Source organism: Sphaerodactylus townsendi, linkage group LG10 (genome assembly GCF_021028975.2).
Source record: "Sphaerodactylus townsendi isolate TG3544 linkage group LG10, MPM_Stown_v2.3, whole genome shotgun sequence".
Lineage (NCBI taxonomy): Eukaryota > Metazoa > Chordata > Lepidosauria > Squamata > Sphaerodactylidae > Sphaerodactylus > Sphaerodactylus townsendi.
The window spans coordinates 8,240,694-8,267,477 of NC_059434.1; the positions used below are offsets into that span (position 1 = coordinate 8,240,694).

The following is a 26,784-nucleotide window of genomic DNA, read 5'->3' on the forward strand; positions in this document are numbered from 1 at the left end:
TCCATGAAGTTTATAACCTGGAAATTCAATCCTAGGGCGAGCTGCAAGAGTACAAAGGGGTGGAAGGCAGAGACAAGTGGCAGAATTTAACTGCACATATTTATGTTAAATTGAAATAAGGGATCTATATATATATATAGTTCTCCTCTCTATATAGTTTAGAGGAACAATACTCTATATATAGTTCTATATATATAGTTCTCTGTATATAGTTCTCCTCTCTTCCTCCATTTTATCCTAATAGTTTTCCTGTGAGGTAAGTTAGGTTGAGAGAGGCAACTGAGTTGAGTTGATTTGAATGCAGCACTCCATATTCTTCATCGATCACTCTACCGCACAGCCACAAGGATGCGGGGGGCAAACGAAAGTCTTTACAAAGAAGATGAACTTTGAGGACAGAGCTGAATAGGAAAACGGTAGTCAGGATTATCTGGTGTTCTGAACAGAAGTTCCAAGTATAGGGTTGGATCCCATGAATTTATTCCACTAACAGTGATCCCTGGCTCAGGTAGATCCCTTCCCCATTATATGGGAGACTTTGCATCAGAGAGAAGTTGCCAGCTTTAGTGGAACAGATCCATGGGATTTAATCCATAAGGAAGAGCAACAAAGAAGAGAAGAGGAGATACTTAGATTGCTGTGGGTTAGAAGAGCTAGACAAGTAAAAATAGTTGATCAGCACTTCATATTATCTGTCTGCTTTTAGTATTGTTCCTCTAAATCAGTGATGGCAAACCTATGGCACTCAGAGGGGGCACTCAGAGCCCTCTCTGTGGGCATGCACAAATAGAGTCCCCCCCTCCCCCACGCACACATCTAGGAGGCCTGGGCCGCTGGGCTCGATTATTAGCATTAAACCTAAGTCCTAGTTTTGGGGAAACAGTGTAGGCAACCCTGTTAAGCGCTGTTAAACCCCACTGATTTTCATGATCCTTTACCTGGGAGTAAGCTCGGTTGCTGGCAATGGGGCTAGCTTCTGAGTAAACCCTCCTAGGGTCGCGTTTCACCCTTTGGAAGAGTTGCACAGTTGCTTCAAAGCAAAGCCACCGACTACCACCAAGCTTACTCCCGAGTAACACACGCCTCGGAGCCAACCGTTTTTCTAAACTAAAACCTCAGTATTCAGGTTAAATTGCCGTGGTGGCACTTTGCGGTAAATAAGTGGGTTTTGGATTGCAATTTGGGCACTTGGTCTCGAAAAGGTTTGCTATCACTGCTCTAAATTCAACTGGGATATTTGGGCTATCTGGATGTTTGACTGATATATAATCCACTTCTATGATGAGCTGTATCGGTTGAATCTTACAGTCGTATACAGAGACCATTTTTAAGATACTGTACTGCCAAAGACTGCAGACTGCTCCAATTGTTTAAGTATCTTCTTTACTGGGGGGGGGAAATTAATCCCAATTTGTTAAAGTACATTTGGACATTGCAGCTAACAGGAATGAATTAGAAGTTTCCCTCCTCAAGACAAGGGAGGCTGACTGAACATTTAACGAGTCTTTTGCCTGTCACTAATAAACCGAGGATCGATTGTGATATCTGACTGGCAGACACAGTGTTGCAAACCTACGCCAGATGGATTTTGTCCTCATGAAGTGAGTGGGAAGTATACCCCAATCCAAAAGAGATTTACTCAGAAGCAAACCCTATTGATCCTCTGGGAAATTTTTTGGATACAAGAATAGGGTCACCGGAATATATCAAAGCCCTTCAGTTTAGTGTTGTTGTAGGTTGGAGTGGTAAAATGTACTCAGTGTACAATCTTTTACACCCCCGTTTAAGGAAAAAAATACCTTTGAAGCGAGTGTCTCTTAGTGCTGAATATTAATGGATTTCAAGTTTTCTTAGAGGAATGTTCAGGAATTCCACTTTTTTTGGTTTATAAAGCTTCTCAATCTCACAAACATTCATTTTTGATAAATGTACAAGTGTGGGATAAATATACAAACAGATGAAAACAGGTTAATACAAATGCCTGTGTTTCTTTGCAAATGTATATGTGTCGTTTTTAAACATAAAGAAAAGGAGCTGCAGTAGGATCAGATGGCTAATAATTTCGGCAGGGGTGGGGAATTTCCTTTTCTCTCCAATCCTAAATATAATTATTTGGAAAGCTCTAATAAGTGGAACTTGTTTATAGCTAATTATGCTAATGGCTGCAAGTAATCTTTAACCTGGCTGATGCTTATATGAATTAGCAGTATGGAAATAGTGGTGAACCAATGCTTGCTGTTAACCAGGGGGTTTTTTTAGGGGGAGGGGGTAGCAAAAAAGTATATTGGCTGTTGCACGCACACACAAGCGCGCGCGCACACACACCTGCATTACAAACGAAGCAGTGCCTGAAGTTGAAGAAAGTAATAATCTCCTTCCGAACACAGAGTGTAAATTTTTCATATCTTAATACTTAAAGATTAATAATGTATGGGGGATCGCACTGCTGATTTTAACGTGCGGAATTCCTTTTGTTACGTCCGATCTGCACGCCGTCGGAAGGACCCAAACTGTGCAGGGTTGTTTTCCGTGAACTGGAATATGCATCGGTTTTGTTCTGCGCGTTATTGGAAAAATGTAACACATCGTCTGTACATGTCCAAGAACGTGGCATTCTGGAAGCTGCTTTGAAAATAAAAAAGGACGGGTGGTCCCTCTTCTTTCTTGCCAAGGATAGTGAAATTAACATGCAGCTGAGCTTCTCTGATAAATGGATTCTGTTAGGTCACTGAGGGGATGCATGTGACATTAAGTGATTTACAGCCCTTTACCTTAATGAAATTGTTTCAGCGAGATGACGCTGAGAGCTTTTAATGGATAGCTTTTCTTGATGTAATGAAATTGCATTCCTTTGGCATTTAATATAAGATGCGGTTATTATTTACTGGAGCTTTCCCAGGGCTGCCGTGTTTTCTTGCGTACCCAGTTCAGAACAAAAAGAGATTTCAGTGGCAGCCTCAAGACCAGAATGGCGTGTGACATTCTTAAGGAGACGAGTGTGTTTGGGGGGTCCGTTTCAGTCGGTGTGGCCTATCTCTCGAGTCTCATCTCTTCGGGAGCCTTTCTCGCCCGTAATACTGCCAGCTCTTCGTCTCTTTCATGCATTACCTCCTAATCTTTTTAACAGGCAACTGGATTACAACCAGATCAGCTGTATTGAAGATGGGGCGTTTAGGGCTCTCCGCGATCTGGAAGTGCTGTAAGTAATTGCACGTCTCTCTTACTTTTTTTAAAACAGGGAAGTCCGAATGCAGAAGCTAGTCCGATACTGTAGCTCTGAGTGTCAGAATGCTCTTAATGAAAAGATGCCTGTGAATCCATGCACTTTGATGTGTGACACATGCAAGGGGAGAGAGGAAAGATTTTCCATTTTTGACAAGAACACCATATTCCCCAGATGCAGTCATTTAAGGACATATCGTTCTCTTTAAAAAAAAAAAAACCTGGCTTTTATGATTGTTCTTGCAAAACCAGGTTTCCATTGTTCATATGCCACACAGTTCTGTTCCTGCTTCCAAACATAAATATATTGTGTGCCGAACACAATGCAAAGCTTGGAGAACATGCTAGCAGCTGCCTCAAAGCTAATTTTCTAGAACAAAATGTGGTATTTTCAATGTATGTGACTTTCCATATTCAGATTTTTTTTAAAAACCCACTACTGTCAGCAAGCTGTTCATTGTACTGTAACCTTGAGAAAATCCAACAGGACGATCCTCCATATAAACAGGTAGGAACACGGGTAATCCTGGTTACTCCAGTCTTGAAATCACTGGGTTTGGACTGGAAAAACTCTGCGTAGGATGAAACTGACAAGGTTTTTCAGATCTCAGTGCCAGTGAAATACCACCTGTCTGTTGCACTGAAGGGAAGGTGCTATCCTGTAACTGAGCCCTTGTAAATGAGCTTCTTCAGGGTCAATTAATAGGATTTCAGTGGTGGCCAAATAATCTCTAGTTGCATGCCAACTTCAAACAGTAAGTATGGTGGAGAAAAATACCTATATTTTTTTTTTGAATGGAGAGACAGCATGGAATCATTGAAATATCTCACAGTCCTAGTTGCATGTTCCTCAGGGACATATTTTCAAGCAACCACAAGAGTGCACGTCTCTGTCAGTATGCAGTGGTCCCTGCAAGTACTTGGCTCATTAGTTTGTTTTATCCTTCTTTTCTATATCAAGAGGCATAAAAACAAATTCATTGAGTAGAAAAGAAGATTGTTTGCCTATTTTTGTTCTTGTTAGCTTGGGAGCTCGGGAAGCAGTTTAAAAGAAATGAAGAGATTGTTTTCGCTAATGGAACCAGAACACTCAGTAGAAGGAAAACAGTTGATAATTGTTTAGCAATTTAAGCGACAATCTCCATTCAAGAAAAATGGTAAAGCCCAGTAATTACCACTTAGTACTTCAAGATAGCTGTATAACTGAACTTTATTCAAGGGCAGGATAGTATTTTACAATGAAGAATAATAGCTTGATGTAGAAATACCTGGATTATATGAATGGTCACATTCCATTAATATAGATGAATGTGTTCTATATTATTATGCCAGCATTTTCCAAACTCTGTATTGTTCTGTTAGAAGGTGGTATTAAGCACATGTACACTTTGACTTGTTATATAAAACTTTAACCTTGAATGAAACTTCCAACAATCCTACCTGAAGAAAATCTCAAGCAAGGCCTTTCCATCATGTTTTCACAAGAGTTTGATAAACGGTTTGAAGTTAGTCCCTGTAGTAAATTAAGTGACGTTGCTTCGGTTTTTCTAATTGACAAATCGTATTGTTGGTATAAAGATAGTATCATGCATGGAATATGTGTCTTTTACATTCCTGTGCATTTGTAACATGGTTGTGAACCTTCTAAATTCACGTAAACTTTATCTGCAGTTTTCTCAAGGCTCCATAGTGTCGTTATTAGTACAGACTTCGGTATTTCTGTAAAAGAAGAAGAAACAGAAACAGTTTTTGGAATGGAGAGTATTTCATGACAGTGAAACTGAAAATGATGACCTGAAAAGATTTCAGGTGGTTCGGTCGATGAATCGCTCCTGTGCATGCCGTTGTGTTTCAGCATCATCCCCCATCCCTACTGCTGTATGGGAAAAAAAATCAGCCAAATAGTCGAAAAATGGCAGAGAGAGAAAAATAACTCCTCTGCAACTGTCACAGCGCTGTCAAATCCACCCACTGAACCGAAAATAACAGAAAGGAAATATATTGTGAAGTACATAAATGCGAGGTGGCTTACACTCAGTAAGTTTGAACACAGGACGGGGACGTTGGGTGATGGGAGTTGGAAGTGGAGGTAAACATTATCCATTGAATTGAACAAAACAGGCTAATTGAGAAAATGGCTTGTTGCCTAATGCATCGCACTGCTGTTCCCATGTGCGTGGGAGTAGTCTGGCCTCATGGAAGCACATAAGACCTCTTCCATGAAATACTCATGTTAAAGCATCCCATAGACTTCAGTAGGACTTCTGCCCCCTATTTCTCACAATACATCCTTGTTTTTGTTTAGAGCGATTCACTTTTTAAAAATTTTCTTGGAGCTCTTTGTTTGGGTTTGTTTCCTCACTCCATACTCATCAGTTGTACTTCAGGAAAAAAGATGGAGGCAGACGCGGTTTAAAATCCCAGCATATTGTTCGGGCAGTTCGCAGAACCATCAAAATTAATTGGAAACGCTGTTTCCATCCAGGGCAGTGGTAAATGGGCATTGTTGCAATAACTCCTTGTTCCTTTTTTTCCCCTTGAACAAAATGCCCTCAGAAAACAAATCTCGCACGCATAGACATAAGATAGTTGGGTTTAGGTTTTCACAACGATACGAAGTTGTGCTCATTAAGCTAGGGACACGGGTAAATACAGACTACTGTAACCGCAATCTCCGCATTCTTCTATTAAGAAAACTTTTGAGTCAGAGCAGTAAATAAATAATAATAAATTTAAAGAAATAAATACTGGTGGTGGTAGCAGTGGTAGTAACACACACTTTGAACCTGAGTAGCAGTCACAAGCACGTTCTATTAATTTCGAACTCTCACATTAATTGAGTTACGTTTTCTGTTAAAATTCTGGTCCACAGAAACAAAGGCTCATTCCGCACAAGCAGAATAATGCACTTTCAAACCGCTTTCAGTGCTCTTTGAAGCTGTGCGGAATGGCAAAATCCACTTGCAAACAGTTGTGAAAGTGGTTTGAAAATGCATTATTTTGCGTGTGCGGAAGGGGCCAAAGTTTGCTCAGCCCAAGGCAGAGCGTGCCGTTTTTGGCCTGAGACTCGCACGGATCTCTGCGCTTTGGCATGATCAGAGATTACTAGTGCTAGAAAGGGATCCAAAGCTTGTCAAGTCCACCCAAAGCAAAAATCTCCACATGTCCCATTCTGCCAACTCCGCACTGCAAGCTTTAAATGAATAGCCTTGCCATAGATGTAAACTAGACGTGCTTGAGGTGAATAACCTGAGCTTCATGCCATAGAAAGAGGGGGGAATCTTGAGAAGAGTGAGGCTAGCTGAAGGGAGAAAAACGCCTTCGTAGAGACCAGCCTGGAAGTCAACTGAATATGAAGCAAAAATCCTGGTGGTTTGATGGCCATTTAAATAGCCAGTCACTTGTAATGAGTATGGATCATCTCAAGACATGGTTGCTTGGTTCTTTGGTGCAGCTGTGGCTTTAAGCCACGGTTTGTCAGGGTGGCTGCTGCTCCCTTGTACTTCCATCCCCATCCAGAGGAAAAGCATCTAATGCAGTGTTTCCCAACCTTTTCGAGGTCAGGGTACCCTTGACCTCACTCTTCATATCTCACGGTACCCCTGCCGCCACCCTCCACCTTCCCCTCCCATTGCCCCTGCTTGCCACACCCTCCACCTTCCCCTCCCAGGGTGAAGGGAAGCACTGGGGGAGGTGGCTGTTGACCTTGTGGCAGGCCCTGCCCCATGGGCCAGCTCCATGTCCGGTGGGAGACACCACAAAAATGAGGGGGGAGGGGCGGTAGTGTTGCCGCGGTACCCCTGGGACATGCTCACAGCACCCTGGCTGAGAATGGCTGATCTAATGCTTCTTCCATGCTCATTCCTCGGGACCTAAAAAAACAGCAAGCTGCACATGCTGAGGAAGGCTCTTCCGTCTTTGGGAAGCACCACGGTGTACAACCTACTCGCTCCACTGTATTTAAATGTACCTGGTTCCTGAGAAGGGCGGGAGCATTCTCTTATCTGGATCTTGGCCAGTGTGGTATGATGCAGCGTGGGGCGCAGGGTGACCAAGGACAGCTGCCTCAGGGAACTCCTGTTGTTGATCCACTGCAGTCTCCGGATGGATAAGGTGGGGACACGTTACCATCTTTTTTTGAGGCACCCATGAACAACATGATCTAGTGCCATGGTGGCGAACCTTTGGCACTCCAGATGTTATGGACTACAATTCCCATCAACTCCTGCCAGCATGGCCAATTGGCCAATTGGCCATGCTGTCAGAGGCTGATGGGAATTGTAGTCCATAACATCTGGAGTGCCAAAGGTTCGCCACCACTGATCTAGTACAAAGCATTTACAGGCCAGCGACATTTGTCAGCATTGGCTAGCGAGCACCGTTAATTTCCTGCTTTGGTTGCATTCTCTCAGTGTGGGGGTAAGAAGTACCATCAAGTCACAGCTGACTTCTGGTGACCCCAGCAAGGAGCTTGCAAGGCAGGTGAGGAGCAGAGATAGTTTGCCAGTGCCTAATTCTTCAGAGTCTTCGTTGGGGGGGTCTCCTTTCCCAAGTAATGACCCTGCATAGCTTCTGAGATCTGATGAGATCAGGCTATACCAGTTTGGGGCCCTTGCTGGATGAAATCTAGAACTTGGGGAAAAAAATCAAGATTGAAAAACTTCTGTTTGACAGAAATCCGGTAGTTATTAGACAAGTTGTGAAGCTTTACACCTTAGAGTATAAAGAGGGAGGGGGAGGGGAGGAAGGGGTGGCATAGAAGGGGAGTGAGTGAGGGGTGGCATGCAAGGGAGGGGAGGGGACCAGCATCTGGACATGGCCCACCCACCCTAGAGGGGAGGGAGAGGAGGGGGTGAGAGGTGGCATACAAGGGAGGGGGCCCAGCATCTGGGCATGGCCTACCCACCCTAGTGGAGGGAGGGGAGGGGGAAGGGAGGGGACCAACCTATGGCACTCCAGATGTTCATGGACTACAATTCCCATCAGCCCTTGTCAGCATGGCCAGTTTTAGTGGGGAGGGGGCCCAGCATGGCCAATCTGGAGTGCCAGGTTGGCCACTCCTGGGCTATACCATGCTTCCATCCCTCCATAATTCTCTCAATGCTCAACCTTTTTTGAGGTCTTCTAAAACTTACATCTCAACAGCCTTACGTGGTGCCATTATTTGCAGAAAATAATTGTTGCTTTCAAAATCAGGGCATTCTTGTTACATTCGGAGACTGGGATTTGCTCTCTATGCTGTATTGTCAAATCTTCAAGTATAAGTTATAGTTAATGTCTGTAATTTACTACGATTATTTCTCTTATAAAAATGGCTGACAATATTTAAGTTTTTGCTCTGGGTGCATACCAGATACCTTGGGGAACAACATCCCCCAAGCTTAACAACATTTGTTTATTTATGTACATTATTTATAGTCCCTTTTTCTCTCTTGGAGCTAATGTGGTTTACACAGAATGAGTTAATGTGATTGGCAGGATGGGATATTCAGTAAACAATGAATAGGATTAGGGCAGTGGTGGGATTCATCAGGTTCGCACCAGTTTGGTGGAACGGGTACCTAACTCATTGTTAAGTTCATAAAACCGGTTGTTAAAAGCGGCTTTCAGAGCCCAGCTGCTCCAAGGCACTAACAGCCCCATCGCCCCACTCCCAGGGGAATGAGGGTTTTTTTCAGAACTGCAAGGCCCCCTTCCACCCCCACAAGAAGTTCCTTTGTAGCAGGTAAGTGAGCAGCGGGAGGAGGTGTATGGCAGTGGGTGCTTGCAGTGGGGGGTGGCACAGCAGGAGGGAGAACCGGTTGTTAATTTATTAATAACATAAGAACAAGCCAGCTGGATCAGACCAGAGTCCATCTAGTCCAGCACTCTGCTACTCGCAGTGGCCCACCAGGTGCCTTTGGGAGCTCACATGCAGGATGTGAAAGCAATGGCCTTCTGCGGCTGTTGCTCCCGAGCACCTGGTCTGCTAAGGCATTTGCAATCTCAGATCAAAGAGGATCAAGATTGGCAGCCGTAGATCGACTTCTCCTCCATAAATCTGTCCAAGCCCTTTTTAAAGCTATCCAGGTTAGTGGCCATCACTGTCATCCTCCTTGTGGTAGCATATTATTCCAAACACCAATCACACGCTAAGTGAAGAAGTGTTTCCTTTTATTAGTCCTAATTCTTTCCCCAGCATTTTCAATGAATGCCCCTGGTTCTAGTATTGTGGCAGGAAAGAGAGAAAAATTTCTCTCTGTCAACATTTTCTACCCCATGCATAATTTTATAGACTTCAATCATATCCCCCCTCAGACGTCTCCTCTCCAAACTAAAGAGTCCCCAAACGGCTGCAGCCTCTCCTCATAAGGAAGGTGCTCCAGTCCCTCAATCATCCTTTCGCTTGCCCTTCTCTGCACTTTTTTTTTTCTTTATCTCTTTCGAATTATCCATTTTGGAGATGTGGTGACCAGAACTGAACACGAAGTACTCCAGAAGTCGCGGTCACACCACTGCTTTATATAAGGGCATGACAATCTTTGCAGTTTTATTATCAATTCCTTTCCTAATTATCCCCAGCATAGAGTTTGCCTTTTTCACAGCTGCCATGCATTGAGTTGACATTCCTATGGAACTATCAACTAAGACGCCCAAATCCCTTTCCCGGTCTGTGACTGATAGCACTGGACCCCCTGTAGTGTGTATGTGAAACTTGGATTTTTTTGCCCCTATGTGCAATTTCACTTTACATTTTGCTACATTGAACTGCATTTTGCCATTTCTTAGCCCACTCTACCTAATTTATCAAGGTCTGCTTTGGAGTTTCTCTTCGGTAATCGCTTTTTGCGGTTCTCACCAACCCTACATAATTTTGGTACCATCCGCCAAACTTCTTGGCCACCACGCTTACCCACCCCTGCACTTTCAGGTCATTTATGAATAGGTTAAAAGAGCACTGGTCCCAAAACGGATCCTTGGGGACTTCACTCCCGACATCTCTCTCCATTGTGAGTACATTTCCCATTTACACTCCACCCTTTGCTTCCTGTTCCTCAACCAGTTTTTAATCCATAGAAGGACTTCCCTCTTATTCCTTCATTGCTGGAGTTTTTCTCAATAGGCTCCTGCAGAGGAACTTTGTCAAAAGCCTTTTGGAAATCCAAGTAGACAATGTCCACTGGTTCCCCCTTATCCACATGCCTGTTTTCACCTTCAAAGAACTCTAGTAAGTTTGTAAGACAGGACTTGTCTCTGCAAAAGCCATGCTGACTCTTCCTCAGCAGGTCTTGCTTTTCTACATGTTTTATAATTTTATCTTTAATGATAGATTCTACTATTTACCAGGAACAGATGTCAAACTGACTGGCCTGTAATTTCCCGGGTCCCCCCTAGATCCTTTCTTAAAGATTGGTGTGACATTGGCCATCTTCCAGTCTTCAGGGATGGAGCCTGATTTCAGGGATAAGTTGCATATTAAAGTGAGAAGATCAGCAATTTCATGCTTGAGCTCTTTAAGAACTCTTGGGTGAATGCAATCTGGGCCAGGGGATTTGGTAGCATTTAGTTTATCAATGGCTGCCAGAACTTCTTCCTTGTCTGCCACTATCTTCACTAGTTCTTCGGATTCGCCTCCTAGGAAGCTTGGTTCAGGTGCAGGAATTTTCCTTACCTCCTCTTGGGTGAAGACAGATGCAAATAATTCATTTAGCTTCTCTGCAATCTCTCTGTCATCTTTTAGCACACCTTTGTTGGCCTCTCTAATTTCTTTTTCCATCTCAGAATCCTCTTTTGCGCTTTGGTTAGGGGGACAATAATATATTCCCAATATTAAACTATCCTTCACCCGTGGTATTGATATCCATAATGCTTCTGTAGGGGAATCAGCTCCCCTTGCAATGTCTGTTTTATGTGTCACTATGCTCTCTTTGATGTAGAGAGCAACCGCACCCCCAATACGCCCTGTCCTATCCTTCCTATAGAGCCTGTAACCTGGGATAATAGCATCCCACTGCTTCTCCTCATTCCACTATGTCTCTGTGATGCCCACTATATCAATGTCCTCCTTCAAAACTCTGTACTCCAGCTCCCCCATTTTAGTTCGAAGGTTTCTACTATTAGCATAGAGATACAGGTATACTCTGTCTCTGTCCCTAACCTGGGATTTATATGCTTTGCCCTCTAGTCTTTTGTAGACACTATCACTTATCACATTGCTATGCTCCTCGCTTGTATGTGGTTGATTTAGAAAAACCACCCTCTGTGTCTGCATCCCCTTGGATACTGTATTCCGAACCGAAGTCACCTCTGCTCCTATTGGCTTTCCCCCAGGGATCAGATTAAAATCAGTATTAGAATCCCACTACTGGATTAGGGTTGCAGAACCAACTAGAAGTTTAAAAAAAAGACTGAAGCTAAGCATAAGTATTAACAAAACATTAAGGCCCCTTCTGCACGGACCAATAAACACGGGTTAAGGACAGTAAAAATCCGTTTTGAGGGGAGACTTCGCATGGATCCCACCCCTAATGTGAGTCTGCCCTGTGTTACTTTCCCCAAACCAGATTTTTCGAGAATCGCACTATCCCCAAATCTTTTTTAAAATCCCAGATTGCAGCTGCTTGCGAGCGAACAGCCAAGCACGAGGCACTTTATTCGGCTGCGCTTTCCGGGGTTTTTTTTAATTTCCCGCATAGCCAAGCAGGTGCAAAGGGCTGTATCGTGAGACAGCATGGCTGTGGGGGTCCATTTGTGCATGCCTGCGTCATTATGCATCAGTGGGAGGTAGATTTTTAAAAATGTGCCTCCATGCAAAGGCGCAACAGCAACCCGCATTGTTTCCGTGGGCTCCAATCGCTGCCTGCACGGATGCATGCGAACGTGAAGACAGGAAAGCGGGTTACTTTATCCCAACTGCAACCCACTGTGCATTTGCTGTGCGGAAAGGACCTAAGTGATACAGAAATGATGCAATAGGGGCTTAGTTTCCGCAAGGTATATGCAATTGTGTAGACCTCAACCCCGAGCTGCGTGATCTAAAGAGGGCTGGTCTGAAAGCTGCATTGGAAGTGGTGGAAGGGTCGTGCCAGCATCTGTGACACCAGCACCGTGCAAAGTGGCACAAACCCTGGCACACAGAGACTTGCCCCAGTGGTGTGGCGCTGTGGCTCAGGAACCAGGGAGTGGTCTTGCACGCCATCATTCCTAGGAACACCCCCAGTGGTGGGATTCAAATAATTTAACAACCGGTTCCGGTGGTGGGATTCAAATAATTTAACAACTGGTTGTTTACAAGCACCATTTCAACAACCGGTTCTGCCGAAGTGGTGCGAACCGGCTGAATCCCACCATTGAACACCCCCCCATGCCGGCCGCTGACTTGTGTCACCAGAAAGTGTGGCATAAATCAGTCTTCCCAAGGGGATTTTTAAGGCGGTCGTGTGTTTTTTTTCTTTTCCCCACTCTTCCTGTGCTGCCTGAAACCCCGTTGGAGATCCCGTTGGTGCACTGCTTAAGCATCATCCCTGCTCTACCACCGCCCTTTGCATTGAACTGTAATAAAATATCCAAGTGACTCTGCAAATCTTCTCCCACCCCAGTGCAACCCTTTTCTATAGAACGTAGGTGTCAAACTCGCGGCCCTCCAGATGTCATGGACTACAGTTCCCATCATCCCTTGCCATCATCATGCTGGCAGGGGATGATGGGAACTGTAGTCCGTGACATCTGGAGGGCCGCGAGTTTGAGACCTGTGCTATAGAAAATCCCTCTTAAATAATTCAGCTTTGCATAGTTTGTAGGAAGCCGGGAAAGTGGGGGCCTTCCTGACTTCCTCGGGCTGGTTGTCCCATAAGTTGGGGGCCACGAACAAGGAGGCACACGTAGGGGCCATTGTTGGTTTTGCCCATTTTCAAATTGGTACCCGCAGGATACCCTGCTGGCATGAATACAGTATGGTAGAGCATTCACAGAGGATAATGGCCACACCTTTCTCTCTGCCAATTGTATGGGGTTGGCGGAGGACAGCATAAGCATTAGCTGGGACAAACATACCCCATCATTATTTTGCAGCCATGTTTCTATTAAGCAAGCCTGGTCAATTTCTTTTCCCATTAGTGTCTAAAAGAAGTGTGCAACTTTGTGCTTCATTATTCTGGGTATTGGTGTAGTTGTTGGGGGGGAAAGGGGCCCTGCTATCACCAACTCTTGGGGCGCTACACAGGTTACACACAGAGGCGAATCTAGGCAAACTGGAGCCCAGGGACAAAACCTGAGCTGGCGCCCCCCCGTATGGGTGGCCACCCTCCGCCACCATGACCAAACAATGATTTTTGCACCACCTCACAAAACACCTCCCATCCCCAGCAAAACATACATGGCTGTCTCCCCACCAACTCTCTTTCCTAATTTTGTTCTCACATCAACCCTATGAGGTAGGTTGTTAGCCTGAGAAACAACTCCAAGCCAGTGCAAGTGGATATTAAGCATGTAAATCTCTCACAAATCACCCCCAGCAAAACATTTACCAAACAAATGTCAGCATCATCTCTCACAAATCACCTCCAGTGGAATCCAACCCCAAATAGCATCACTTTTAATGGTTAAACCAGGGAGCTCAGATTCTTCTTCTAAATCCACCTTAAAGGGAGAATCTGGGGTCCTCGGTTTAAAAAAAATGAAAGTGATGCTGTTCGGGGGTGGCCCCCCCCCCCCCCCGGAAAAGCATCACTTTCTAGGGTTGGAGAATCAAATGAAACAAATACCAGATTTGGACAGAATCTGGGCGAATTTGGGCATATTCGGACAAAAATTGTCCGAATATGTCCTGCCCAAATATGAACGAACCCAAATGCAGGTATTCGGACTTTTTGGGGTGTTTTGGTGTTTTTCGGCCTGCAGGGGGCGCATTTTTAAAGCCAGCAGTACCAAAATTACAAGATGTCATCCGGAGGCTGTCCTGATGATACCACCCAAGTTTGGTGAGGTTTGGTTCAGGGGGGCCTAAAGTTATGGACCCCTAAAGGGGGTGCCCCCATCCCCCATTGTTTCCAATGGGAGCTAACAGAAAATGAGGGCTACCCATTTGAGGGTCCATAACTCTGCTCCCCCTGAACCTAATTTCACCAAACTTGGGTGGTATCATAAAAATAGTTAACGGGTGATACCCTGAAATTTTGGTGCCACTAGCTTTAAAAATACACCTCTGACAGGCACCCCAATAATTTTGCCCAAGATTCTTTGTTTTGCAATGCCTTGGCTTCATTGTAGCCAATGGGGAATTTTTGAGTGTGTCAGCAGGCTATACATTTTCGAAGATAGAGGCATCAGACTTTCAAGGTGGCTCAGGAGGCCTTCCTTGTAATAGCATCCAGGCTTGGAGACCTCTGCTTCTGGGGGTTCAATTTTATGGTCCCGCAAAAGACTTATTTTGCTTTCCCGCTCCTGCACATGAAGCTTGCTGGCTGAGTTCTCTCAGAACTCTCTCAACTCGCTCTCCCACCCACCCTCAAAAGCAAAGCTCACCAAGCTTGGATGCTATTACCAGGAGACCTCTTGGAGCCACCTTGAAAGTCTGGAGCCTCTATCTTCAAAAATGTGCAGCCAGTGCTTTCACACTCAGAAATTCCCCAGAATGTGCCAGGCTCTTCAGCAAGTTCTGTGGTGGGAAAAATTACTTTTCCCACCATAGACTTCAATGGGGCTTTCTGTTATGCCCAGCTGGCTCTGTGGTAGAGGTTTCAGTGGGAGGCACTGTGGTAGGGGTCTTGCTCTGGGTGGGGGCACTTATTTCCTGTAGGGCTGCTGGTGTGAGTCTCCTGAAAGGAACCAGCCAACTTTGCTAAAGTTTGCTTGGGAGGGGCAAATGCTGTGGGTATCAGGTTCACCTTCAACTGGGTGCTCAGAGCTCTCCCACACACATTTTAGCAAATTTGGCTGGCTCTTTTCAGGAGACTGACACCAGCCCCCCACAGGAAATGCCCCCCAGAGCAAGTTCCGTACCACAGTGCCTCCCATTGAAACCTCTATACCACATATCAGTTCAAAAATGGTCTTTTACATTTATGATTATAAAGGACATCAGTTTATTGAATGTCTCCCTAGCACAAAATGGGCCACGCATCTCCATAAGCAAAACCCCAAGAACGTTCATTCTTCCTCCAGCTGAGCCAAATCCTTCTCTTAAATCCTTCAATTTGCTGGTGTTCCCTAGCCCCTCGATGATGCAGCTGGCCTCTACCCGGGCCAGGGCCTTTACAGCTCTGGCCCCTGCCTGGTGGAACACTTTGCCACCAGCTATCCGGGTCCTGCAGGATCTTGGAGAGTTCCGCAGGACTGTAAGACCAAATTGTTCCACCGGGCTTTTGGGGGGGGGGGCGGCCGCTGATGAGCACCCCTTTCCGCCCCCTTTACAGTCTGGGCCTTTAATATTGATGGGGGCCCTCCGCTCTCTTATTTTGTTTCCTTCCAGGGTGGGTTTATGAAGTTTTATACTGGACGCCTATGTAATTTTGTTAATTTGCTGTTTTAATGGGGTTTTAATGTAATTGTTGTTTTATTATGTTGTTCACCGCCCAGAGCCCTTCGGGGGAGGGGCGGTATTTAAAATCAATTATAAATAAATAAATTAATGGAGAAATCCAGTATTTCCCAACACAAAGCCTTGGTAAGTAGACATATTACATCACAAAATAGCATGGCAGGCTACTAAGTCCTAAAGAATGTCTTGCCAGACTGGACGTTTAGTACCAAAAAACCCCAACAACCTTGAAATGATATTTCTCTCCTTTCTACTTGGCTTTGGCAAGGGAGGAAAGGCAACAGAAATACTGGAAAAGTCTAGCAAAGGAGGAAAGAAGCCATCCCTGCTTTGTTCCACCAAGGTCTTAGTTGAGTAAAGAGAGGTGGTCCATCTTGCTTATATTGGGCTTCTGCAGGAGATGACCAGCAACTTCCTACAAACACCAAATGAGAACAGGATCTTTCGGATGGACCCATAAGACTAGACCAGTGGTGGCGAACCTTTGGCACTCCAGATGTTATGGACTACAATCCCATCAGCCCCTGCCAGCATGGCCAATTGGCCATGCTGGCAGGGGATGATGGGAATTGTAGTCCATAACATCTGGAGTGCCAACGGTTCGCCACCATGGGACTAGACCAATGATATTTATGTGAGGCTAATGGATTTATAGAATCCTGGCTCTGTAGATCGCTTCCTGATGATTCCCACTTTTTTTATGGAAGAGGGGAGAAGCGAATAAAAATATCTGTTTATCAGTATTGACTCTCAAAGTATTATCTTTGTGTTTCGTCCCTGACACTAACTAAACACACAAGTAAGGGCCTGCAAAATGACCTCTTGTATTCTTTACCACACACTTGAGAATAAGTGTGAATTGAGAATAAATTCTAAATTGAGAATAAATTCTAAATTGAGAATAAATAACTCTTACTAATGTTTGCCGGAGTGCTGAATTTTTAAAATTCCCAAAGCCTGTTCGTGCAATCAAGTACATAGGTCTGTCGCCTTATTTTCTCAACTGAAGTTTAACTACTTGGATTGATTTTCTTCCTTTGAATCCAGCAGCTTCAGAATTATTTCACTTTTGAGCATTAGCTCATAACTGATTCCAAACACGTTGGCATATTCACGAATCAGTTTAAGAGTGAATGCTAATCTAAGGCCCCTTCCGCACATGCAGAATAATTCACATTCAATCCACTTTCACAATTGTTTGAAAGTGAATTTTGCTCTTCTGCACAGTAAAATCCAGCTTCAAAGTGCATTGAAAGTGCATTATTCTGCATGTGCGGAAGGGAAGCAGCAGGCATCTTAAGCAGTGCCTTTAAATTTACTTTCAAAAGTATGGTGCCAAATTCTTCTTATGTCTCTGTAGCAGTGCCACAAAGCCCTTCCCCTTATACCAGCAGAGTCATCAAGAGTGTTACATCACACACACAAGCCTTTGTTGGCATATAAAACAGGACAAAATTTTAAAACAAAACAAGGTTAAGAAATACAGTTAAAATTACTAATTTCCAGTATAAAATTTGCAACAGTTTCACAAAAGAGCACACCAGAGCTGTTCAGGAGATTGGGTATCTTATAAAACACTCATGCCACTGAGAACATTGCAAGAAAATGGAATTCATGTATTTCATGCGTATCTTATTGTATTTAGGGCATAGAAACAAAGAATGGTCAAGTGTTTCAACCGTAGTCATATCACATGAACAAACTCTTTTAGAAGGTTACCAAATTCTTATTTTGCTTCAATGCCTTGTCATTCCCTATTTTGATTGATCTGTAGCTGAGCACGGTATCCTTCAGAAAATGTTGCATGCTTGGATTCCAGTAGAACTGTTGAGTAATTTGAACCATTTGTGTCTCATGTTTTGCAGCACTCTCAACAATAACAATATCACCCGACTCTCAGTGGCCAGTTTCAACCATATGCCTAAACTCAGAACCTTGTAAGTAGTTCAATCTCACTCTTTCTTGTGTCTGAAAATTCTGGACAAAACCCTCCACAAAGTTTGCAGATTTGAGCATTTGGTAATAGTGCTCCTTCAAGATGGGATTTAGTGGCCTGAAACCATTAATTTCTCACATGAACAGATCATTTCTCCTCCCCCCACCCCCTTTTTGTGGTTTGGTGTACACAAAGGGACATGGAAGAGCATTTATATAACTATATTCTATTCCACAGAAAGGTAATAGGGTTGTATATTCCTCCGCCACAGAACTCAACATGTCGGACCTTCTTTGTTGTAGAATGCTCCGCCTGGGTCCTAGCGCCCACCTAGCTCATGTTAGAGAGAGAGAGAGAGTTTGGATTTATATCCCCCCTTTCTCTCCTGCAGGAGACTCAAAGGGGCTGACAATCTCCTTGCCCTTCCCCCCTCACAACAAACACCCTGTGAGGTGGGTGGGGCTGAGAGAGCTCCGAGAAGCTGTGACTAGCCCAATAGTCTTTGGGATTATCCCTCAGAAAACTAGCCCTGCTATATATCTGCAACAACTTATTAATCACAATAGCAGATGGGTCATGACCAGAGCAAGGTGTAACTCTTTTCCGTCAGCACATCTTCAAGGTCGATTCTCTGGTATTCCACAAGATGAGCGTCGCTGTCAATTCTGTCCTGATACAACTGTAACACTTTCTCATATTCTGCTCCATTGTTCAAAGTACAACAACATCAGAACCAATTTGAGAACTGTGTTACCAACAGGATTTATGCTCCTCTCTGATAAAACAAAAATGGCTAAGCTTCTAAATAGCTCTAGTGTGGAAATATCTGAAGCTGTTGCTATGTTTTTGCTCGGTGTACTGCAAGTTGAGCAATAATGATCTTTCTATTGTATTTGAAATTCTTGGCACTGGTTTTATGCCTAATAAAGGTTTTTGGATTTGGATTTGGACTAGCCCAAGGTCACCCAGCTGGCGTGTGTGGGAGTGCCCAGGCTAATCTGAATTCCCCAGAGAAGCCTCCACAACTCAAGCGGCAGAGCTGGGAATCAAACCCGGTTCCTCCAGATCTGAATGTGCATGCTCTTAGCCACTGCTCTTAGCCACTACGCCACTGCTGCTCCCATTTAGGATGTTGTGGTTTTTCCTGGATGTATGGACATGTGCCAGTAGTATTTTTTCCTGATGTTTCGCCTGCATCTGTGGCCGGCATCTTCCCAGGTGCAGGTGAAACATTAGGAGAAAAAACTACTGGAACATGGCCACACAATCTGAAAAACCCACAACATCCTAGTGATTCCACCCGTGGAAGCCTTCAACAATACAATGCTCTTTTTTTGTTTAGAACTATATTCTAATGCAGAAGCATATAGGTTTCTCGACTGCTACACCTCAATTGACCGTACTAATATCTTTCTGTGATAACAGAGTACAGAAGACTTTCATGGCCGGATTCAACTGGTTGTGGTGGGTTTTCCTGGCTCTGTAGCCGTGGTCTGGTGGATCAAGATTCGTTCAAGGCAGCAATTCAAAATTAATAACTTGTTCCCCCCAGTTCCCCCTTGGAATCCTAATGGGGTGAAGCAAGTAGCAATGGTCTGAAGAAAATGGGGTCTTTGAGACAGTCCCATAGATAAGACAGGTGTCGGCAGCCACGTGGGTGAGAAAATAGGAAGGAGAAAGGAAAACAGGGCAGGGGTTTCCCACATTTTATTCTCCTGGCCCACCCCAAAGATCTATGGCAAAAGCACGGGGAAAAGAACAAGACTTCTAATGTTGCTGACGCAGGTATTAATCTGGGTGGGTGATCATTAGATTCACTTCAGTCTGTTTGAGCCATCTAGCCAATAGAATTTTGAGAGAAGAAACATCCTTTTTGCTTTTTGGGGGGTGGGGGGTGGGGGTTCCCTATCTTTCAACTAGTACAAGTGGATATGAACACATGAAGGAGACACTGAAACCTATAATGGGTCACTATTTGGACCAGTCTAACACTTTTATTGCAAATAAGTGTTGGGAAACAGCAAAAGTGGAGAATATTTTGCAGAACTTAATAGGTCATGTTTCATTTAAATTATCTGTTAACTCGTCACATATGAGAGGCATGATTTTTAAGCTTTTATTGCCGTAATGCTGGCAGGCCTTATTAAATTAAATGATGTTTCTAGATTATTTCGAATATAAAAACCAGCATCTGCCTCAGAACCCTGCAATTAAAACTGAGTTTCACCATTTGTTTCGGGATCCACCCTTTTGCTGGGTCCCATCTATATGTAAAATGTTCGCCATGGTTACATGAAAAAAATATTTTAAATAATGCCCTGGTCAAAGTTCTTTTAAAAAAAAAAAAAGTTTGCTACTTCATGAAAAATAGCCAAGAAAACAGTTCTGTGAAATTAGAATCCGACAGCCCCATCCAAATGGCTGATAGCCACAGCGCTGCAGCCACAGTGACCCCCCCATTCCCAAGGAGGCTTTCTGGCTTTGTAAAGAGGGTAAAAACACAAAAAAGCCATCCCGCCACCAGAAAGCCCCCATTGGGCTTTAGGAACTTACATCACCAAAAAAGTGGCATACCCGTATATACTCGTGTATAAGTCGAACTTGTTATATTTCGAGTAATCTAATTCTACCACTAAAACTAAAAACTTATTGACTGCGTGTATAAGCTCTCGAGGGTGGGAAATGCGGGTGCATCAATTGAGGTAATTGTAGGTTAAATGTTTTTGAATATTTATTTCCAAAGAAAAACAGTAAAACTACTCTGCAAGTGGAAAAGAGGGTCAACAAGAACAATATGGTATCAACAATACAACTTTATGTAAGTACAAAAACCTCAGCTCAAATCCAGAAGCAAACTAAGCTAAAACATTAAGAGTTAAAATCCTTCAAAACTGGATTCTTCATCATCATCTGTATGTCCAAAATGCAGCCCAACCCTAGATTTTAAGAGGGATATTATCAGAAATGAAAAATCTAATGTATTAGCTTCCATTGTAAAGTCAATGGGGGATAAAATCCTCTTTGGTGGTCAATAACTTTGGATCCCCTGGACCCAAACTTCACCAGACCTGGCTGGTATCATAAGGATTTCTCCTGATGGAGACCAGCCAGGTTTGGTGGAAGTTTGGTTCTAGAGGGTCCAAAGTTATGCACCCTCAAAAGCGGTACGCCCCATCTACTAATAGCCTCACATGGAAAACTATAGAATGGGGGTATCCCTCTTTGGGGGGACTATAACTTGGACCCCCTGAACTAAACTTTACCCAAATCCTATTGGTATCATCAGGAGAGTCTTCTGAGGGGACCCTGAAATTTTGGTGCCTCTAGCATAAAAACTGCGCCCCCTGCTGGCCGGCAAAGTAAAAACACACAAAAAAAGATTTTATGACCCGCATATAAGTCGAGGGGAGCTTTTTAGCATTAAAAATGTGCTGAAAATCTTGGACTTTAAGAAGCTGAGTAGAGCATGGTAAGCTCCACGTCTCGCAGCAACAGGGGCAACTTCCGGGTGGAAGCCAACTAGTATCAGCTCCTCCCTCGAACACATCCCCAAATTGCTCCCACTGCAGCAGGGTTGCGGAGACACCGGCGTGGTGTTCGATACTACGCTCCCCCTTCTGTGGAGGGCCGCTCCCTGCAGCAGGTCCACCCTCCTTTTGGGTGGGGCCACGAATTTTCTGATGCCTATTTTTGAGATGCGTTTGAGTACTGAGAAAACAGGGGCTGAAAATGGAATAATTACGATCCCCGCATCTCTGTACTGTAGGATCCCCCAATCTCCCTTCCCAAGAATGAAGGTGCACCAGATACGATCCATCCTTGGAGAAGGAGAAGTTGCTGCTCAGTTGAAATGGTGGCTTCAGCAGTTTCTAAGTGAGGAAGAAACTTGGCAACTGCCTGTGTAATCTTAAAATCCGCCCCTGTCAAAAGGGACCGCAGGTTATCCAGTTCACACCTGTCAGGCTCTCGAACGTGGAAATGACAGAGACCGTAGGAAAGTCCTAAAGCAGTTTATTTCTAACAACGCGTAGAATAACAATAGAAAGCTGAATCTAAGCTCTCCAGCTTAGATCCAGAGATTATATCCTTCAAACCCCCCCCCCCATTTGTCCCACACCAAATGTGCCTTACAAATTGTACAACATTTGCACTACAGAGCTTCAAGGAACCTGGGAACCGTTCGCACCTTCTTGCAGGAGAGCTGGTGCCAGGGAGTTGCCAGGGAGGGAAGAGGGAAACTGAAAAGCAGTTACAGGGAAACATTTGCAATTCTTACACAGCAAGACATCTGGTCCTGACAACACCTAGGGTCTTTTGCCACATCCATCTATCTCTTGCCATATCAATATCCTATACACCATAACATTTTCTTTTTAAAAAGTTAATTGTCAATTTTATTACGATCTGCATGCTTCCCCTATTAGTACATTGTGTTATATATTTGGTGAAGCTAGAATAATTAAACAATTTTTTTGAATTTTCTTTTATCCTGATATAGCTGCAAAAATGAGAAAAAATACCTCAATAACACAAATGATTCTGAAAATAAGTGTTGATTTATACATCAAGTTGCCACATATGTCTTTCGTTTGAGAGAGCATGGAAGTGTAGGCAAAGTCCCACATCAATATTAGTGAATATATTTGTCCGATACTCTGGGAAAATGCCTTTTGCAACTTGGGCAGATTGCATAAGTCCATACCAAAAGAGACAATGTACTTAATTCCTTCACTCTCTTCCATTTGGTTTTTAATTTGGGGCATTTCTTTCAGTTTGAGTCCCTTGAAAAGCTGCTAAATCCCCCTCTGCTGTAATAGAACCAAAAGAGAGAGAAGCAGGGGGAAAATGTGAAAAGTCTTTTGTATTGAAGTGTTTTGTCATGTTCAGCAAAAAATCAAATATGAGCTTACTGGAGGGATGTCTTTAGACAGTTACTACAGAGATTAGTAATATTTTGACAGACTTGTGTCTTCAATTAGAAAGCAGATATGTTATTAACTTTTTCCATCTCCTTGGCTTTATGTTGATCTCTCTACGCACACCCCTTTCATTGTATTTTATCTCTTTCAAGTTGTATATTTTGCTTTTATCATTCGGAAACCTAGTGTTTCATTGCTTCAATATGGACAAAATGTAAAATTAGTAGAGTTATTTGTTGACACTGATTGTTAAAAATAATTTATTCTAAGGGAACTACACAGTAACTTTCTATCAAAGGCGTATGGCCTATAGCAGTGGTGGCGAATCTTTGGCACTCCGGATGTTATGGACTACAATTCCCATCAGCCCCTGCCAGCATGGCCAATTGGCAGGTGCTGATGGGAATTGTAGTCCATAACATCTGGAGTGCCAAAGGTTTGCCACCATGGGCCTATAGGGACATGGGCACACATCATTGAGCACTGCCCCTGCCTCCCTGCAGGCTGGCTCAGGAGCCGGCCTGCAGGGAGATGGGGGGAGGGCAGGGATCAGCCGCAGAGGCGGGCAGCCTGGGCCTCCTGCCCCTCCAAGCACCACCCCCCAGCCTCCATGCAGCTCCCCCAGGCCCTGCTGGCCTGCATGGAGGCCGGGGGGCAGGGCTCAGTGGTGGGCAGCCCCACCCCTGAGCGTTGGTGGGGTTGGGGGTGCGAACGGAGAAGGGTTGTCGCTAGGCGCCTTTTTTCCCCAAGACGTCTCTGCTTTCTATACTGATCCTATGATGCATGTTTACTTAATACACAGATTTACAGTTCATCGGGACTTATTCCCAAGGAAGCGTTCATAACATTTTAGGTACAGAGCCCTTCGGGGGTAGGGCGGTATACAAAACCCAATAATAAATAAATAAAATACAAGCTGTAACGATCTGCCTTTCAGAGTTGGTTTTATGTTTGTTGAAACCTATTGACTTTTCGCCCCCGCTCATGCAGCCGACTTCACTCCAACAACCTCTACTGTGATTGCCATCTGGCTTGGCTCTCGGACTGGCTGCGACAACGACCGCGGGTTGGCCTCTACACCCAGTGCATGGGCCCGTCACACTTACGGGGTCACAACGTGGCTGAAGTTCAAAAACGAGAATTCATCTGCAGCGGTAAGGGCATCAGGATGAAGAGAGCAGCACCCTTCTACGACTAAAAACAGCTCAGTAAGGACTAGGGTAGGGGTGGCCAACCTATGGGGCTCCAGATGTTCGTGGACTACAATTCCCTTCAGCCCAATTGGCCATGCTGGCAGGAGCTGATGAGAATTGTAGTCCAGAAACATCTGGAGCCCCATAGGTTGGCCACCCCGGACTAGGGTGTCCAGCTCTGGTGTGGGAAATACTTGGAGATTTTGGGGTGGAGCCTTAGGAGGGTGGGACTTGAGGAGGTGAATATAATGCCATAGAGTACCCCTTCTATAGAAGCCATTTTCTTTCTTTTAAATAGCTTTTATTGAAAATTAATATAAATACAATTTGTGCATTCATATTTTAACTTCATACATTTCGTTTCATATGATTAAAATTATGTTGTCTCCCTTTATTGGGAGTTTCGTACATAAACTTTCTGTTCAGAAGACTTCTCTCCTGATTGCAGCGTTTTACAAATCAAATCAATCAAATATGTGGAAATGTTATATTATAAATCTACACACAGTGGCTCTTTCATACTATATCTTACATATAGTTATATCGGTCAGACACTCTATGTTTAAAAATTTAAATATTTGTCTAACTTATTCTACCTACCTACTTATTTATTACATATTTATTCTGTATACTTATTCTACTTATCTACTACATATTTATTCTACCTACACTTATCTACTGGTAGTATAGTTTGAAATAATCTTCCAATGGTTTCCATTCCAGTTCTTTCTTTCTTGTATCTGCTTCCTGTAAAGAAAGTGAAATGTGTTCCAAGTCCATAAACATATATACATTTTCAAGCCATGCCTCTATACTTGAAGCCATTTTCTTCAATGACAGTTGGATTACAATGCAAAGAGCAACGTTTGGTGCACAATTCATTAAGGCTCAGTTAAGATTACGGAAGTAAATTAAGTTAATAAGATTTTAGGATTCATTATATTTCATATGATTTTGTGGATGTTATAAATTTAATTTTCAGGGGTACGACAATTTGCAATATTTCCTATTGTTCATAGTTTGTGCAATATTGATATTATAATTTACTGTAGTTTCTTCTTGTGTTATATTGTTTGCTGCGACTGTGCCAAAGCAATAAAGTATTGAACTGGCTAGGGCTGTCAGCGCTGGATTGGGAAAAAATGTGGAGATTTTGGGCGGATTCTGGGGAGGACAGGGACTGAGGCAGGGGGACCTCAGCAAGGCATAATACCATAGAGTCCTCCTTCTAGGGTGGCCGGTTTCTCCAGGGGACTAATCTTTGCCATCTGGAGACCTGTTGTCGTTCCAGGAAATATCCAGCCGCCACCTGGAGTTTGAGAACCCTAACAGTGTCACATGTTTAGTGCAAGCTTTACTGTGAGAACGCAATGCACAAGTGAGCTCCATCTCTTCACACTGCCAGTGTGCAGGGCTGAAGAAAGCCCTATTTCTTTCTCTCCTGCTTTCACAGATGTGGGCAGTACAACTGGAAGTTGGGGGAATGGGCAGCACCTCTCAGACTCACATTCAGGTCTCCCTCACCACCTATGAGTTGTTCCACTGGGCCTTTGGAGAGACCAGCCGCTGAGTGTGCCCCCCCCCCCCATTATTCTCTGGGTCTTCAATGTCATCAGGACCCATTACCTCCCCCCCTCCTCCTTTTTTAGGAGGCTTAAGTTTAAGTTTTAGTCTAAGTAAGGCTTTCGTGAGACACCTTTTTGGGAAACAATTACTGTTTTAAGTGTATTTATGGAAATTGTATTTATGTTGATTTTATATATACTGTTTTATGTTGTACACCACCCAGAGCCCTTCGGGGATGGGGCGGCATATTAAATAAATAAATAATGTAATAATAATAATAATAATAATAATAATAATAATAATAATAATAATCCCCACCCCCCCCCCCCCCCCCCTTCCTTCCCCCCCCCCCCCCCCCCTCCCCCCCCCCCCCCCCCCCCCCCCCCCCCCCCCCCTCATACCCCCCCCCCCCCCCCCCCCCCCCCCCCCCCACCCCCCCACCTCCCACCCCCCCCCCCCCCCTGTCTCTCCCCTTTCACCCCCCCCCCCCCCAACCCCCCCCCCCCCCCCCCCCCCCCCCCCCTAACCATCCCCCCCCCCCCCCACCCCCCCCCCCCCCCACCCCCCCCCCCCCCCACCCCCCCCCCCCCCCACCCCCCCCCCCCCCCACCCCCCCCCCCCCCCACCCCCCCCCCCCCCCACCCCCCCCCCCCCCCACCCCCCCCCCCCCCCACCCCCCCCCCCCCCCACCCCCCCCCCCCCCCACCCCCCCCCCCCCCCACCCCCCCCCCCCCCCACCCCCCCCCCCCCCCACCCCCCCCCCCCCCCACCCCCCCCCCCCCCCACCCCCCCCCCCCCCCACCCCCCCCCCCCCCCACCCCCCCCCCCCCCCACCCCCCCCCCCCCCCACCCCCCCCCCCCCCCACCCCCCCCCCCCCCCACCCCCCCCCCCCCCCACCCCCCCCCCCCCCCACCCCCCCCCCCCCCCACCCCCCCCCCCCCCCACCCCCCCCCCCCCCCACCCCCCCCCCCCCCCACCCCCCCCCCCCCCCACCCCCCCCCCCCCCCACCCCCCCCCCCCCCCACCCCCCCCCCCCCCCACCCCCCCCCCCCCCCACCCCCCCCCCCCCCCACCCCCCCCCCCCCCCACCCCCCCCCCCCCCCACCCCCCCCCCCCCCCACCCCCCCCCCCCCCCACCCCCCCCCCCCCCCACCCCCCCCCCCCCCCACCCCCCCCCCCCCCCACCCCCCCCCCCCCCCACCCCCCCCCCCCCCCACCCCCCCCCCCCCCCACCCCCCCCCCCCCCCACCCCCCCCCCCCCCCACCCCCCCCCCCCCCCACCCCCCCCCCCCCCCACCCCCCCCCCCCCCCACCCCCCCCCCCCCCCACCCCCCCCCCCCCCCACCCCCCCCCCCCCCCACCCCCCCCCCCCCCCACCCCCCCCCCCCCCCACCCCCCCCCCCCCCCACCCCCCCCCCCCCCCACCCCCC

The 26,784-nt window shown here is 45.8% G+C and overlaps 1 protein-coding gene across 1 annotated transcript in view; it reads left to right on the forward strand.

The window, feature by feature from the left end:
• Window positions 1–26,784, forward strand: part of SLIT2 (slit guidance ligand 2) — a 376,356-nt gene that overhangs the window by 222,206 nt on the left and 127,366 nt on the right. The window contains 3 exon segments of the mRNA XM_048508707.1: window positions 3,128–3,199; window positions 17,605–17,676; window positions 23,585–23,754. Of these exon segments, the coding sequence (XP_048364664.1) occupies window positions 3,128–3,199; window positions 17,605–17,676; window positions 23,585–23,754 (314 nt within the window).